This window comes from Phascolarctos cinereus, unplaced genomic scaffold (genome assembly GCF_003287225.1).
Source record: "Phascolarctos cinereus isolate Bilbo 61053 unplaced genomic scaffold, phaCin_HiC Scaffold_5;HRSCAF=322, whole genome shotgun sequence".
Lineage (NCBI taxonomy): Eukaryota > Metazoa > Chordata > Mammalia > Diprotodontia > Phascolarctidae > Phascolarctos > Phascolarctos cinereus.
Window position 1 is genome coordinate 415,191,450 of NW_027555958.1, and position 17,400 is coordinate 415,208,849.

The following is a 17,400-nucleotide window of genomic DNA, read 5'->3' on the forward strand; positions in this document are numbered from 1 at the left end:
TTCTGCCTTGCAGTTTGCTTATCTGTCCTACTAGTTTGTAAAATCCTAGAAAGAAGGAATTGGGTCTTTCTTACTAATCTTTGCATATCCCCAAGGGTATCCTGAAGGTTCTAGACCAGGGGTGGGGAACCTGTGGCCTTGAGGCCGCATGTGGTCTTCTAGGTCCTCAAGAAAAGGGTTTGTTCTATGAAGTTTGGATTCAGTGAAAGGGCTGCACTTGAGGACCTGGAGGGCCACATGTGGCCTTAAGGGTACAGATTTCCTTGCCCTGTTCTAGACCCTCAAAAATGTTTGTTGAATTGAATTCAACTGAATTGTTGATTAAGTTCTTTAATAACTTAGATGTAAGTCTGAGTCATTTTCCTTATAGAAGTTTCTTTTTTATTCAGAAAATCCTGGGAAATTCAAGTTGTAGCATTTGTCTTGCACTTTATTTGACTTCTAAGGAAGCCACCAAGCATTCTTGATGTGTTATTGGATTTATGAGCTGTGTTGCAATTAAAATTCCCTTAAATCTTAATAATTAAAGCCGAAAGATACTATGACCCCCAAACTGTGAACTAACATTTATACAAGTTTTGTGATTTTCATTCCAAATCATGCTTATTATAAATGTTAAATATTCAATAAACACTATTAGAAAAATCATAGTGGAGTGTACCTTACTTGACCCTCTAGTCTAGTTTATCTACTTCTTGATAATATTTTGAAATTCAAACTATTGGGATTGGCTTTTGAATTTACTATGTCAGTCTCTGAATGAGCGAATACTGACTTTTTAGGGATTTTCCTTTAGTCACATACATAGACTGCGATGCTTGTCCAACTAGCACATTAAGATACTAGCCAGCATTTGTATAGCCTTTCAAGGTCTGCAGAGCACTGTAGATCTGAGACAACAACTCTATGAGGTAAGTATTATTACCCCCATTTTACAGATGAGTTATTTTCGTGTTATTTCCTCCATTAGAAAATGAGCTCCTTAAGGGCAGGGACCCTGTGTTTGCTTTTCTTTGTATTCCCAGGGTTTAGCACAATTCCTTAACACTAGAAAGGCCAGGCCTGTCTAGAATTCTCCGTTCTGGTCCTAAAGGCTTGTTGACTGATCACAAAAATTATCTATTATCATTTTTCTGCTACCTCCACAGAATTCCCATTTCATTCTTGGGTGAGTCCCTTCTACAACTCTTAATTTTCAAAACTGGCCATATAATTCACTACAAACTTGCCTTTGCTAAAAGATATCACAGCATTTCTAATTAAATTATCTAAAACCCTAGTTAAAATCTCCTGGTCATGGCAGGAATAATTCTCACACCCTTTTGGTCCTTGTATCTTTTAGTCACTAACACATTAAACAGCCCAAAGAAGGTGACAAAAGTGGTTAGGCTATGCTTCACTGCATTTTGAATTCTCACTTATGGCAATTAAATCTGTTTTCAAAGAATCAAGTTGTCAATGTATTTTTGTTGTTATTGTTAAGTCATTTCAGTCATGTCCAACTCTTTGTGACCCCATTTGGGGTTTTCTCAGCAAAGATACTGGAGTGGTTTGCCACTTCCTTCTCCAACTCTTTTGACACATGAGGAAACTGAGGCAAACAGGGTTAAGTGACCTGCCCAGGGTCACACAGCTAGTAAGTGTCAGAGGTCAAATTTGAACTCAGGTCCTGACTCCAGGGCTGGTGGTCTATCTATTGTGCCACCTAGCTGCCCCCAACCATTAATTCCTATGACATTTCATTTGACATGATCTAATTTTTCATGCATTTCTCTCTCCAACCATATTATAGGCTTTTCAAAAGACAGAGAAGGCTTTTTACATTTTTTTTGACAGCCACCTAGTAATGTGCTAAGAATACAGTGGGTGCTTAACAATTCTTGTTGATTTAATTTAATTAGGGCAACAACAAGAACAAAAAGAAAGTAAGGAGGGCAGGGGCTGTCTTTGGCCTCTTTTTGTATCCCAAGCACTTAACACAATGCCTGGCATAGAGCAAGCACTTAATAAATGTTTAGTGATTGATTGATTGATTGATTGATTCCTGTGTGCCTGAGTGGTGGCCAGATGTGGGTAATGGGGTATATGATAGCAGGTAAAGTTTGTGTTCCTAACACTTGAGTTCAAATCTCAGGTTTGTTATTTATCAATATCAATATCTATATATCTATCTACAGCTATCTCTCTCTCTCTCTCTAAATATATTTGTGTGTGTGTGTGTGTGTGTGTGTATAGAGCACTGGACCTGGAGTCAGGAGGAATCTTCTTCCTGAATTCAAATCTGCCCTCAGATACTTACTAGCTGTGTGACCCTGGGTAAGTCACTTACCTCTGTTTGCCTCAGTTTCCTTATCTGTAAAATAAACTGGAGAAGGAAACAGCAAATCACTCTAGTATCTTTGCCAAGAAAACCCCAAATGGGGTCATGAAGAGTCAGACGTAACTATAAGACTGAACAACAAAATCCATATGTTACTTTTTCTTTAGATGTCAGAATCCTCACTTATAAAATCAGAGGAATGGGATTCAATAATCTTGAAGGTCCCTTTGGGACATCTGATTTCTATTCCCTGTGATACTGGCAGGTGCAATTTTGATAACCAAGTATAACATGTACCTTGTGTTACTCATTGCTGGGGAATCTCAGGAAGAATCAAAAGTATGTGACCTTCATATTTTTGCCAGCTTCAAATTGATATTCCATTCATTTTTGAAGGGCTATGGCATGGAAATTTAGTCAGGAATGTGGCCCTCTTAGGGCCTGCATGTTTTCTCCCACCTCTTAAATGTCAAAGGCTAACTCCCTTCCACATAAACAGCCAACAAATTTCCTCATCATGTAAATCAGACTGTTTAGGAAGGTTTATTTTTAGATTCACCTTGGCTAGAGGCAAGAGGAGTTAGTATATTAACATTTTTAACAGCTTGTCATTTGAATGACCTGGGAAAATGCCTACAGGTCTGGAAAAGGAGAGTAGGGGAAGGAGAAAGAACAGATTTGGGAAGGGATGGATGAGTAGCAACTTTGGGGAAAACTTAAGTTTGTTCTCAGGTAAGAGATGATACATGAGTTAGGGAAATAGGTCATAATTTCTCACAAGACAGAAAGACTCTGAGATATTAGCCAAATTCTAACAGACTGCTAGAAGAAGAAATATTTATACCTTGGATTAATTTAACACTTTTCCTTAAGGTACTTTAAAATTCTTTCCTTTTTAGTTGTGATATCAAATAGGAGGGATAAGACATATGTACAAAGAATTATAAAGCCTGAATATGATCGTTGCCATGGGAGATGCATATGACTCTTTGTGAGATGGTTATCTATAGTCCTATGGGGCTTTCAACAATAGCACAGGTACCTGCCCTTATAAAGGGAAATCTTATAATAATATACAACCAGTCCCTAATGCAATGTGCTAAGAACACAAAGCCTGTTCAAAAATATCTGTTGATTAATTTAATTAGGGTAAAACAAACTTTGTTCCTGTGCATGAGTCATGCAGGTGGGGGTGATAGTAGGTAATTTATTAAGCATACATAGTAGGTACTTCATAACTGCTTGTTGCTCAAATGTTGTAGAACCCCTGTGTTTTACAGATGGAAAAAAAAACCCCAGAGGTATTTAGAGGTGAGGGGAACTGCTCAAGGTCAGGTTTCTTTAGCTCTGGTGCCAGGCCAGAACCCCAGGGTCCATTCATTTCTAGGACTCTGAAGACTGCTTAGATACATATTCTTTCCTAAGCAAGATAGACTATTAAAAACTTCATTGACTAATTTTTAGCTTTAATTTTGGTAAGGATATACAAATTCAGCTCTGAGGGGTTGCTTGGGGGCCAAGGGTGCTGGAAATTTACACAAATGATCATGGTGTGGCAGCCTTGGACGTCTCTGCCAGAAATTACACGGTGCCTGGCGCATCGTAGGTGCTTAATAAATGCTTGTAGACTGACTTTTGGCTGACTCTACTACCACTTGAGCCTGAATTTAGGGGCCTGGGAAAATCAAGCTTCACAAATGTTAATGTTGCTTAATTGATTGATTGTTGATTAATATTAATATTGATCTTTAGAGACCATGGAATTGTTGCTCAATGAGTGATTTTTTAATTCTTTCTTTTTTTACAAAAAAAAAAATCCCCCAGAAGCATATGTAATATCTGGAGTGAGGAATGACTTAATTTCAACAATGATTCTTGTTAGCAAATCATCTGAATGTGAGTGAGAGGTTCCAAGCTCAGAGGGTACAAACCCCAGAGCACTTCCTTTCCAAGATATTTTCGATTTTCTTCACTTGTTTGAACTTCCCTTCTGGGGTGTGTGTGTGTGTGTGTGTGTTCCCTTCTTCAGTGTTGGCTGACTGCAAACCGCCTTCAGACTGGTGGCTGATGGCCAAATGAGACTCAGCTCCTTGTAAGTTTCACAGAGGGAATGTTTTGTATCATTTTCCAACTGTCAGTGAAAGCCCCGCCTCCTACTCCCACCATGTAATTTCCATAACACTACAAAAGCCTGTGCAATCCCAGGACTAGCGTCCTCAGACTGAGAGAATCCATCCATCAGTGTAAAATCTCTTTGCTATAGGGTTATCTTCTTTACAGTAGGTGAAAATGATGCAGGTAAAGAATTCACCCAACCTCTTAGAGAGTGGCACAGAACTTCAAGATTCAGAGAGGTCTTCCAAGAAATCATGGATCATCGGCACAGTTGTTGGCCTGATATTAACAATATTTTTCTCTGGTATCCTAACTTATTTTTTTCTCCATTTCAAGGTAAGAAAGTAAAAATACATAATTTTTATTGCATTGGTATAATGGTTATTGTTATTGATTGCTACTATTATTATGATCATCCTCATTCTTAGTATCTTCAGCACTGTAAGAGGTAGGTGGAGTGAAGAAATTTGTGAGTTTAAAAAAAAATGAATCAAAATTCAACTCTTCCCTGTACTATGGCACATGGTTGGTGGGATTCAATGTCAGAAATGGTTACCATGAGCTTCAGTTCCTATCGATGTAAGATGTCATAAAATAACTACTGGCAAATTCTCACCACGTCTTGGGAGATTATTGAAAGAGATATACTTGGTCTGCCTGGTTAGTTGCTCCATTGACCACTTCCCCATCTAATCATTTCTCAGCAGGAAAGAATGCTGACATCATTCATTTCTTGTAGTAGTTTAGGTTAGTGTAGACTGGGGTGAAATCAGACTCGGAAAAGATATTGGTGGACTGATAAATTTGGGGTTCTGATCTGGAAGAATGATGGGTGCAATGTACAGGCATTAAGTTATTGCATGTTGTAGCATACGAAAAAGATATATTACCCGCCCTTTTAGAGAAATCTATTAATTTATCAACAGTGTCATGTATAGGAGGTGCTTAACAGCTTATTCCTTGACTGGACAAATGAATGAATCTGGTGAGGTTGATGACATATTGATATGAAAGGATAATTAACAGTAGAAGGCAGCATGGTTGGCAAATAAATGGAAAGATCATTGGAGAGAGAGTCAAGAGACCTGGGTTCTAGTTCTGCCACTAGCTATATGCTTCCGGAAAAGTCACCAGACCTCTAGCGGTCTCGGTTTCTTCACCTGTAAAGTAAAGGGTAGGGAGGTCAACTAGATCTTAAAAGGTATCCTCTCAGTTTAAAGTTCAGTGTCATCTAATCTTTGAACAGAACAGTCAGGGCATGTTACAGAAGTTAAAATATGAAAAAGATCACTTCAGGCTGGGGAAATCAGGGAAAGCTTCATAGAGGAGGAGGAGGAGGGAAGTGTGAATGCCTGTTTATCATAATGCCTGTTAATGCCTGGTAATCATGCTGCTTATCCAAATGCCCTAAATTACCTATTGGTTACCTGCTCAGGCTAAGTCCTAGAAGTTGGAGTTTTACCCTGGGTAAGGTGTTTCCTGTTCATCCTGATCTAAGAGGCATTTTCATTGAGTGTGACCACAGACCAAGTAAAAAGTGAAAGTTGTTTTAAGACATAGCTTGGCTGGGTTGGATCTTCTTATTTCTGAGAGTGCCTGCCATGAATGGAAAGGAGCCAACACAGAACATCTAAAAGTTATATGCCCTGGGTTGAGAGAAGGCAATTCAAGGAAGTTCTGGACTGAATTTGGTCATTAAGGAATCATATTTTAAAAAAAAAATTTGATTGATATTTTTAATGCTTGCACAGCCTAAATTTCTCCCAGTATTTTTCTCTCTCCCCCCAACCAACCAATATAAACAAATAATTTTTTAAAGAAATAAAGGAAGAGAATAAATTCAGTAAAACCAATCCTCATTAAAAAAAACCCTGAAAATATAAGCAATGTTCCACATCCAGGGGCCTTTCACCTCTGCAAAGAAGTGAGGGAAGGTGTCTTCTCATGCATCTTCTTTGGGGCCATCCTTATTCTCTGTAATTTTGTAACATTTACTTTTAATTGTTCTGTGATTATTCTTTCCATTTACATTGTTGGAGTCATTGTGCATATTGTGTTCTTGGTTCTATTTACTTCACTTTACATCAGTTTATGTAAGTCTTCCCATCCTTCTCTGTATTCATATTTATCATTTCTTACAACACAGTAATATTCCATTACATTCCTATATTAAGGAACAATCTTACAAAGTTGGTAGATGGATAGTTGCAAGAAGTCTTTAGAGAGGGAAGGGACTGGAGGTCATCTAGTCTGAGTCCTTTGTTTTATAAATTAAGAAACTGAGGCAGAAGACAGTTAAGTGACTTGCCCAAGGTTACATAGAAAGTAACAGAGCTAAAATTTCAACCTATGTTCTTTGTCTCCAGAACTAATACAATGCTGCCTCATTCTATCCTGATAGGCAAGATGGTGGAGCCAGAAAAACTTGAGTTCAAATTCTACCTCTTATATTTACTAGCTATGTAACACTGAGTTAGATACACACAACCTCTCTGGGTCTCAGTTTCCTCATCTATAAAATGGAGATAAAAATACCAACAGTACCTAAATCATGAAGCTATTAGAAGTATCAAACGAGATTTATACAAAGTTCTCCCCAAGCCTTTAAGTGTTATACAATATTTATTATCATTATTATTATCATTTTGAAAGGGCAGCATATGGATTTACTAGTCGTGTGACCATAGAGAAGTCATTTCAATTCTCTGAGCTTAGGTTTACTTGGTTGTAAATTGGAGATAATGATATATGAGCTGCCTAAATAAGAGGGTTATTGTGAAGAAAACATGTTGTAAATTACCGCATGATAGGTAAATGAAGTCGTTATTTTCTTCTGAATAGATCATGGTGTTACACAAGTTGTAAGGGACCTTGGAGAGCAACTAGTTTTTAAAGTGTTTTCAATGAATGGGTGGTTTTTCCACTTGAGATAATAGAATCTTAGAGGTGGAAGCAACTTCTGAGTACACTTGGGGGATGGGGACAGCATAGCTCGGGGTTGCTGGGCAGCACAAGGATTATAGCTGAATAAGCTTGTGACTAGCTAGATGGCAGTATAGAATTATAAGCGTCCAGAAAAGAAATTTGACTACTGTAGAAGAATCTTTAAATGACTCAGCAAAGATTGATTTAGCTGCCTCTGTTGACCCAGGCTGTCTTTTTTTTTTTCCTCCCCAATCCACAGGTTCCAGAAAGTTGTTGGGCTCAAGCAAGTTTAGACACCAAGACTGAAGCAACTGGTGAGTAGATTGGAAATTGTTCCTGCCTTGTTCCCTTTCTTCTCTCCTTCCATGGACAGATGATGTTAGAAGAAAGGAGAGGAAACCAGGAATTTAGCTCTGGTACTATTCCCTGGGTTACAATGCCTTTTCCTATAATAGCCTTGTGAATTAAATTAATGTAAATCTTGAAGATCCCCAGTCTAGAACTAGAAGGGTTCTCAGAGGCAACTGGGTGGTGCAGTAGATAGAGTACTAAGCCTAGAGACAAAAAGACCTGAGTTCAAATCTGGCCTCAGATACTTACTAGCTGTGTGACCCTAGGCAAGTCACTTAACCTGTTTGCCTCAGTTTCCTCAACTGCAAAATGGGAACCCTGGAGAAGGAAATGGCAAACCACTCCAGTATCTTTGCCAAGAGAACCCCATAAAAATAGGGTGACAGAGTCAGACGTAACTAAAATGACTGAACAACAAAAAGCACAATGTCTGGCCCATAGTAGGTGCTATTTAAATGCTTATTCCCTTCTCTCCCTCAGAAGCTATGTAGTCCAACTCCCTTGTTTTGCAGATGAGGAATCCGAGCCCTAGATTTCATAACGTCCAATGTCACATAGTGTCAGCAGCCAAAATATTTTAACTTAATTTGTATTTGTAAAATTTGATGGGAATTAGCCAAACCTGGCATAAAGCATGTTTTTTTCAAGAATGTATTTGTTGCATGGATTCTTGTCATGTGGGTAATAGGTTGCATAGGTCATATAGGTAATAGACATCGAAAGTGGGATTTGAAGCCAGATGCCCTGAGTCCAAACATAGGTTCTTTCTACTATGCCATTGTGACATGCTAAGTGGTAAAAGATAAGAGTATTAGTACTGCAGTCAAAGGATCTGAGTTCAAATGCTAGCTCTGTTACTTCCTCTGTGACATTGAATCAATCAATAAGCATTTCATAAGTACTTGTTATATGCTAGGCACTGGGGATACAAAAACAGGAAGCAGTCCCTGCTCTCAAGGAATTAATATTCCTGTCATGAGAGACAACATGTACATTTTTCAGTATATGCAGAATAGTTACAAAGGAGTTTAGGCGGGAGTGCACTAGCAGTTGAAAAAATTCAGAAAGGCTTCATATAAAAGGTCACAGTGCTTGATCTGACTCTTGAAGGACGTTAAGGATTCTGTGAAATAGAGCTGAAGAGGAAGAGCATTCCAGCCATGAGTCATGGCCAAAGGAAAGGCATGGAGATAAGAGACGGAGAGTTGTTATGTGAGGAACAGCAAGAAGATCCGTTTGGCTAGACTACTGAGTGAAAGAATAATTAGGATAGAAAAGTAGGTTGGGTTGGATTGTTGAGGGCTTTAGAAGCCGAAAAGAGAAGTTTATATTTCATCTTGTAGGCACTAGGGAGCCGCTGAAATTTAATAAGCATCTGGTATTATCAGACCTGCCTTTAAGGGATGTGGCAACTGTGTAGATAGATTTGTGTAGGGGAGAGACTTGAAGCAGAGAGACTAAGTAGGAGGGTATTGCAATTCTCCAGGCAACAGGTGAAAAAGACCTTAGCTAAAGTAGTGGGTCTCAGTTTCCTCATCTGTGAAATGCCTGGGTTGGACTAGATGACCTAATGGTTTAGTAATCCCTTCCAGATCTAAACCCATGACACCATTTTCTAGATGAGGAAAGTGAAGCTCAGGAAGGCTAATTAACTAAAATTTGTCCCAGACTTCTCTCCCTACTCCATTTCCAAAGTTCTCAGTCATGAGAAACAGACTGTGTTTTGGCTTATAACTTTTCTAAGACAAGAAGAAAACATCTTCCATCCACGTCTGTGTCCTTTATTTATTTATTCACTTGTTAATTAGCTGATTAATACTTATTAAAGATGGAACTGGAGTTTGTACCAGCAGAAGAAAATATAATCCAACAATAAAAATAATAGCTCACATTTACATGGCCTTCTTCAGCTTGCAAAATGCTTAATATGCATTAGTTAGTCTAGGAGAATAATGGAATTTTGGAATAATTTTGCTCTTTATCTTTTTCCTCTTTTGGGAAGATCGTGTAGAGGTAAAGGACTGGAAATGGTCTGAAATACCCACTTCTTGCATGAAGAAAACTGAAAATGAGAAACTGAGCATCACCCAAGATGGCAACTTTTTGATTTACAGCCAAATGAAGAGGAAGAGGAAGAGCCACGTTCCCTTCGCAATTCGACTGATGAGGGGAGATGAAATTCTAAGTCAAAGCCAATCCGAAGAAGACATTATTCTCCTCCTTGGAATCTATCACTTGAATGAGGGCGATGAGATAAGTTTGGCTTTCAATGATGAAAATTTTGAGCATATTGAGAAAAATTCCACTCAGACTTATTGGGGGATTTTGCGTATTCCACACTATGACTCCTAGGACCCTGACTCTCACTTCCCCCACCCTCCAGAAAAACAACGGACTTCAGTGCTAATGGTTTGCCTGGCTGTGTAAATCCAAGCAAACAGATCTTCTGCTGGGTGATGATATTCTTCCCCGTCCTCCTTTTGAAATACCGGTGTTTCGCTCTTCAATGAGGTTGTGACCCAGAGGACACAGATCTGAAAGGGAACTTCTCTGCAGAGAAAGAAGAGGTGTTCTCTTAGAATATGGGTGATTGGAAAAAGGGGGCTCCTGGAGGAGTCTTTTCCTTTCCAAGGTCTTCTTAGATTTGGCAGTAAGAAGTCCCAATCCAAAGGAAATGTTGGCTTGACATTCCAAAGGCCTAAGGAGGCAGACTTCCTGGCTTCATTCCCATTCTTTGGGAACCATCCACTGCTCATATAACTCTGTTTGGTGACTCCAGTCCCTCTCAGAAAAAAGTGATAAGGTCAGCCTGGAAGGGTGACCATACAAACTGCCAAAGTATATCCTACCTAAGAAATGGCCCTTGATAGAACAGAATATTATTCACATGCTCACCAGAGTGGAAGCCTTTGGGACAGAAACACAAATGTCCATGATAGGCTGACCCAGCTGCACTTTATATATAGGAAGTTAGTGATTTTTGGCTTCCTCATACTCAGGACACATAGCTTTAAAGGAAATCATGGAGTGGAAGGATGATTCCTGATCTTCAGCCAGGGTGCTCTCATCATTCTACAGCTAGAGGAAACGCGAATGATGTGGCCAAAGTGATCAGGAATTGTTCCCACCACCATGTCTCCTTCCCTTCACCTGTTGTCACTCTCTAGCCTGTAGACTGAGCATACAGGAAGTCTCTTCAACCCCTCATGCCTAGGGTGGGGAATAACTAGACTACTTAGGAGATACCTTTCCTTTGATGAAGTTGCAATTCTTTGTCTCCTATTCCCTGGTGAGGACACCCCTGTGCGGGGCCTGCACTCCCAACTAGTCACCTTGTTTATCATTTGTGTCTTAGTGTAGGGAATGCCCTCTTCTAGCTCAAGGCAAGGACTTTGGTGCCTTCTACGATGCTTTGCCCTTGTTCCCGTCACTCTGTGCTCTGATAAACAAGAGACAAACATGAAGCTGTCATCCTCCAGCCTTGCAGGGTCTACAGTGGTTAAAAAGCTGTGTTCTAAGACAGCTTGTACACGCACACTACACATGTATATAGACATACATATTTTAAATATTTATATTACTCATTCAGTTAGAGAGACCCACTGCACTAGACAGGTGTACCAAATGCAAATGTAGGGGACCCTTTCCTTTCACCTGTACACTGGAGAGAGCTTGGGTCCAAGGCTTGGACACTGTGTGACTATTTCTTATATTTGAAAAGTTCCTCAGGAAATTACAATTGCTCAATTTGTCTATTTATAGAATCGCTGTGATGTTTACTACTGTTGTGTTTGTTAGACTCTGTTTTCCATACATAAACTCATCCCTGTCCTTGCCCTACCACCCCCTGCCCTGTGGGATGAATGTGATGGCCTCTTGGGGCCCAGCCTGGGCCAGCCAGTGGCTAAGGAGGTGGCTGTTTGTAGTTGAGGTGTGGACCTTCTTCACCTAAATCTACTGATCAGTGTGGAAAGTTGCTAAGGCTTTCTAGTCATTAATTCTGCTTCTTGATATGTGTTTTGATATGTGATTCATTCTGTTCAAGATCAACTGAATGCTCTGTAAATCTCTAGTAAAGCACACATTGGCCACTGGATTGCAGCTGATTTCTTCATATGACTTTATTCTACCCCATCTCCTAGTGATCTATCGAATTTGAGAACCCAGGGCTGAGAATTCTATTTGTGTAGGGCTGGTCTACTTTGATATTACTTACACTTGCTCACTACCTGGGGCTTGCCCGTGATGTATCCTATTCTTCCTAGACGGAGTCCCGTGCTTCTAGCTTTCCCCATGGCCTTCCCACAGCCAACTAACAATTTTGACATCTGAGCAAACATCACCCACAGGCAAAGGAAGCAGTATGAAATTCATCCTTGTTACCTTGGTAATTCAGATTGTGAAAATCATGAGAGAAGCCAATCAGACAAATTGAACAGAGCTATTTGGAAGGGAAAATTAATTAATCTACTTAGTCTACTAAGACTGGAGGTTTTAATCTGGGGTCTGGGGACCTATTTTCAAAAATTGTATTCAAATATAATTGGTTTTCTTTGTAATCCTATATATCTAATTTATGCATTTAAAAACATTATTCTGAAAAAGGCTTCACCAGACTGCCAAAGGGGACCATGACCCAAAAAAGGTTAACTTTTATTTTAGTGACTCACAGCTTGTTGTCATTAACAATGAACTGCATCTTATTTTAACTAATTATTCTTGCTAATTGGGTGCCAAGCTCAATTGTTTCTAGATTGCTGGAGTGCAAGAGGGTACAAACTTTTGTACCCTCTAAACTTCAGTCCTGACTCAAGCTCACCCTGCCTTAGTGAGAGCTTCTTCACCAAAACCTGCTGGTCCCATCCACCTGGAGTCCTGCCTCTGCTTTCCATTTAGCCAATTAGATAAAAGAATTGGCAGTTATACGTCCAAGGGTAAAGAGGACCCCCACTAACCTCACCTGAAAGAGCAGTTATATATGTTTAGAGTGGCTTTCTGGAGATGATGTCTCTACCCTTATGGCCCAAACTAAAAGAATAACTCCAAAGGTGAGAATTTTAGGTCATTTAGAAGAAAACTGCCAGTCACGCTGGAGGGGATAGGATCTCATTCTACCCATCAAAATACAGCTCCTCCTTCATCTGTGCTAAGTCACTAACATGGTTTATTTGTACACAAGCAGAATCAATGTAATCAGTTGACCATAGAAGTCACATTGATCTTTAACACCAATGATGGATTTGAAAATGGCTAGATATTAGCAGGATACAGAGAGCTTACTTTCAATGAATTCTCTTCTAGAAAGAACTTCAGAATCTTAGATCTGCTTAGCTTTATGACATTGAGAAATCTGCATCTCTTTGCACATACCTCAGTTTATTTGACTGTACAATGGAGATAACAATACTCACACTACCCATCTCACTGGGTTGTTGTCAGGCAGCAATGAGGCATTACAGGGTGCCTTTCTTCAGTGATCTCAAAACTCATTACAGACTTGAACATTATTTAAGCAACACGTTTAGATGAATGAGTTCCACCTTACAAGTTGGGAAATCATGCCGGAGAGTGATAGTCTGACATGACTCAAGTCATACAAGAGGAGTTTGGAGGAATACAGGGAGTGTTGATTTGAGTAATTGCATGTTATCCACTTGCTTAAATCCAACTGTCTTATATCTGTAGGTGGACCGGTTTAGAGAGCACTGATTTCCATTTCCTGGTTGACATTCTCTGACTCAGCTTCCATGCAGGTCAGTGATGCTTAGTAATACACTAGGGCAGGTTTCAGTCCTGACCTGATGAGTGCAAATTTCCTAGGAAGCACCATGATTCAAGAGAAGTTTAACATTTGTGCTGAGTAGATAGTGAACAGATGGATTTGGGTTTGGAAATTTATTTTAAAAATACAAAGTCTCTCTGTCTCTCTGTCTCTGTCTCTCTCTCTCTCTCTTTCTCTGCCTCCCTCCCTCCCTCTGTTTCCTTCTCCCCCCCTCCCATTCTGACTATAGCACTTGAAGAAAGGCAATGCCTCTTGAGTCCTCCCTCCCTCAACCTGTACAATTTAGTAGTGGCTTCCTAGAGACACTGTTCCATCTTTGTGTTCTAACATGATGGCTGTGATAGGTGAGGTAGGGGTGGATGAGAAATGGGATGGGAAGAGAATAAGCATTTTAATAGTACCTATTATGTGTCAGGCACTGTGTTAAGTACTTTATTAATATCTCACTTGCAGGTAGAGCAAATCTATTAAAAACTCATTAAGACTGAAGTATCCAAGTGTACAAGTCTTAGACCTCTCTCATTCCTTATTCCTTATTCAAATTTTCCATTATATTTCTTACCATACTTACCTATGCTTATCTTGGCATTGAAGTTATTGAATATCAAAATATGTGTTGATTTTAACCTGGACAGTTTACTGTATGCCTAGTAGATCTTCTCTATCTCTTCTTCCTCTATCATTGAGGTTGGAAAAGGGAAAGGAAAGGAACGAACATTAATTAAGTACCTACTATATGCCAGGCGTTGTGCTTAAGCACTTTATAAATATTATCTCTTGATCCTTTGCAGATACATTCATGATGCTCTTTTTCAAAATAATTATTATTAGTTCTCCATTATGAGATGACTAAATAACTCATGAAATAATGTGTCTTGTTTCCCTAGCTTGCTGAAGTATTTTTGTGACTCTGTTGTCCTTATCTTTTGGAAGGAATACTTGGAATGAGTCATAGACCTTTACAGAAATCTCTCTTTCTTGGGTTTGTTGCTACAGATGATTTCTACCTTTATATCTACAAAAATGAGACCAATGATCATTTCCAGGCTAGACTTTTCAATCTCTACCCTTTTCCATGTAACTATACAGCATGCACAATTAATCACAGGACATTAATTTTCATATGTCATAAAAGATTATGGCCCATTAAATTATACTTAAAATTAAAATACAAAATTCATTGAATCACAGCTTATCTGAGTTGGAATGGACCTTAGAAACCATCTCGTTAAATCCCTATTTGAAAAGAGGGAGTCCCTCTACAACATACATGTTAGCTATCCAGCCCCTGCTAGAAAGACCACTGGTAAAGGAGAACCCACTTCCTATTTAGACAACTTGTTCCATGTCTGGATTTTTCTAATTGTTAAGTAGTTTTGGTCCTAGTTCTTCCCCCAAGGATTAAGCAGAAAAAATCCCCCATTAATTCTTCTTCTATGGAACAGACTATTAGCAAGCATTTATCATGTGCTGCTTCTAAATCTTCTTTTCTAGAATAAACATCCTCAGTTCCTTTAACCATTTCTCATATAGTATGGATTCAAAAACTTTTTACCATCATGGTTGCTGGCCTCTGCACATCTACTTGTTTACCGTTGTTTTTCCTAAAATGTGACACCTAGAAATGAACACAATACTGCAGATATTATCTCTTTCTTGATTCTCCCCCTATCTGGCCAGCTGCTCCATCTCAGGCTCATTTGCTTGATTTTCTTCCAGGTCATGCCTACTTACTATGGCTCTATCCTTGGCCCTCTTCTACTTTTACTCTATATTGTCTTGCTTGATAATCTCATTACTTCCCATGGGTTCAATTTTTATCTCTGCCAGATGATTCTCATATCTACTTATGTATCGCTAACCTCTCTTCTGATCTCCAGTCTCACATTACCAACTGCCTATTTGACATCTCAAAATGGACATCCTGTAGGCATCTCATACTCAACATATCCAAAACAGAACTAGTTCTCTCTCCCCTCCCCTCTCTACTTCTGAACCACCATCCTCCCACTTAACCCAGGCTCACATCTTCATTGTCATCTTCAACTCTTCACTCTCACTTGCCTCAAATATCCAATCTGTTGCCACATCTCGCCATTTCTGCCTTCACAACATCTCTTGAATATGTCCTTTTCTCTCCATTCATGCAGTTGCTATGTTAGTTCAAGCCCCTGTCACCTCACACCTGGACTATTGCAATGACTTTCTAAATTCATCTTCCTAACTCAGCTGCCAAAGAGATTTTCCTAAAATGTAGGTCTCCTCTATTATCCCCTTTCTATGAGATCTGTTGACTCTCCATTACTTCCTGGGTCAAATATTTAAAATTCTTTATAACCTGGTCTCTCGCTACCTTTCCAGCCTTCCTGTGCCCTATTCCCCTTCAGGCACTCTATGATTTAGGTAAAGCAGCCTGTATGTTGTTCCTCATACGTAAGCCTCCATCTCCCACCCCTAAATTTGTGTGCCGGCTGCTTGTCATGCCTAGGATGCTTTGTCCCTCTCACCTCTGCTTCTCAGTTTCTGACTTACTTCAAGAGAGCTCAGATCCCACCTTCGGCAGGTGGGTTTCTTCTCAGTGGCTAGTTTCTTCTCTTCTCAAATTAGCTTCCATATGCCCTATATCTATTTTGTTTATACCAAGTTATTTGCATATTGTCTCCTTTATTTGAATGTGAGATCAATCATTAAGAGCAGAGACCTAAAAAACAAACAACCTTTGTATCCCTAGTACCTACCACTGTGCTTATGCTTCAAAAAGACTTGCTGAACTGGTCAGAGTAGGTTATAGCAAGGCTATTACTTCTGTGTTCCTGAATCCTATATCTCTTTAAATGCAGCCTAAAATGGCATCATCTTTCCTGGAGACCATATAAGACTTTTTACTCATATTGCATTTGCAGTCCACTTATAACCTAGATCTTCTTTTTTCCCCCAGATGAAATGCTTCCTCACCATCCCTCCTCTATGTTACACTTGTGAAGGTTATTCTTTTTTAACGCAAGTGTAAGACTTTTACATTTCTCCTGATTAAATTTGATATTAAGATATTTGGCCCAATGTTCTTACCTGTCAGTGTATTTTTCATAGTGTAGTAGTTAACTTTCCCGGTTTAGTGTCATCCCACAATTTCATAAGCTTGTAATCTTGCATTTAATTAAGTTACTGTTAAAATTGTCGAAACAGCACAGGGCCAAACATCAGGCACTCTTTCCAAGTGAATGTTGGACAACTAATAGGTTCTCTTGAGTCTAGCCATTTAGCCATTTACAAATCCACCTGATTCCAGAGTCATCCAGCCCTAGCCTTCATCTCCCTTTCTACTCCCCCTCCCCCTGCCCCTATCTTTTCCTAAATGATTTGCTAAAATCTAGGGAAGTGATATCTGCAAGCTATTTATCTTTTTGACTTTGTGTCCTAAGCACTTGACACAGGGCTTTGCTCGATAAATTTAGAAGATTAGATGCTCAATAAATGCAGAATGAATGAATGAATAATGGCAGCTTTCTCCTGACCCACTTTAACAATCCTGTTTAAAAAAAAAGAAAATATGTTTATCTTGACATGATTGGCCCATGGCCCTCATTGGATAATATTAGCAGTACCTTACGCTTTTGTAAGATGCACATAAATTATCAATTAACAGAAGCATTTATTAAGTGACAACCATTTGCTAGACGAGTTGAAACGGATAAAAGCACCAAAGCAAGACCGTTGTCTTCACAGAATTTACATTCTACCAGCAAGCAGGGATATAACCTGGAGTCAACCTGAAACCCACATAGCATGACACAGTTTTGGGGAGATAGAGAGCAGAGAAGGCTTTGCACTCTGTGTGTGGGAAGAGATTCTCAGGGTGGGGGCCCTTACACTTTCCATTTTTCTTCCTCCTACATCCCTGCTGATT

General features: G+C 39.4%; 1 protein-coding gene across 6 annotated transcripts in view; it reads left to right on the top strand.

Moving 5' to 3' along the window:
• Positions 1-11,807, top strand: part of TNFSF18 (TNF superfamily member 18) — a 62,492-nt gene extending 50,685 nt beyond the window's left edge. For 5 of the 6 annotated variants that reach the window (XR_013487363.1, XR_013487365.1, XR_013487364.1 and 2 more), the window contains 2 exons: positions 7,620-7,674; positions 9,714-11,807. Coding sequence is in view for 3 of the 6 variants with exons in the window: in XM_078156491.1 (XP_078012617.1) it covers positions 7,620-7,674; positions 9,714-10,063 (405 nt within the window). In the remaining 3 variants the exon portion in view is untranslated. Of the gene's footprint in view, positions 1-4,210; positions 4,772-7,619; positions 7,675-9,713 lie in introns of those variants that run through there. The other variant, XM_078156490.1, reaches the window with a different exon arrangement.
• Positions 11,808-17,400: the final 5,593 nt, after the last annotated feature.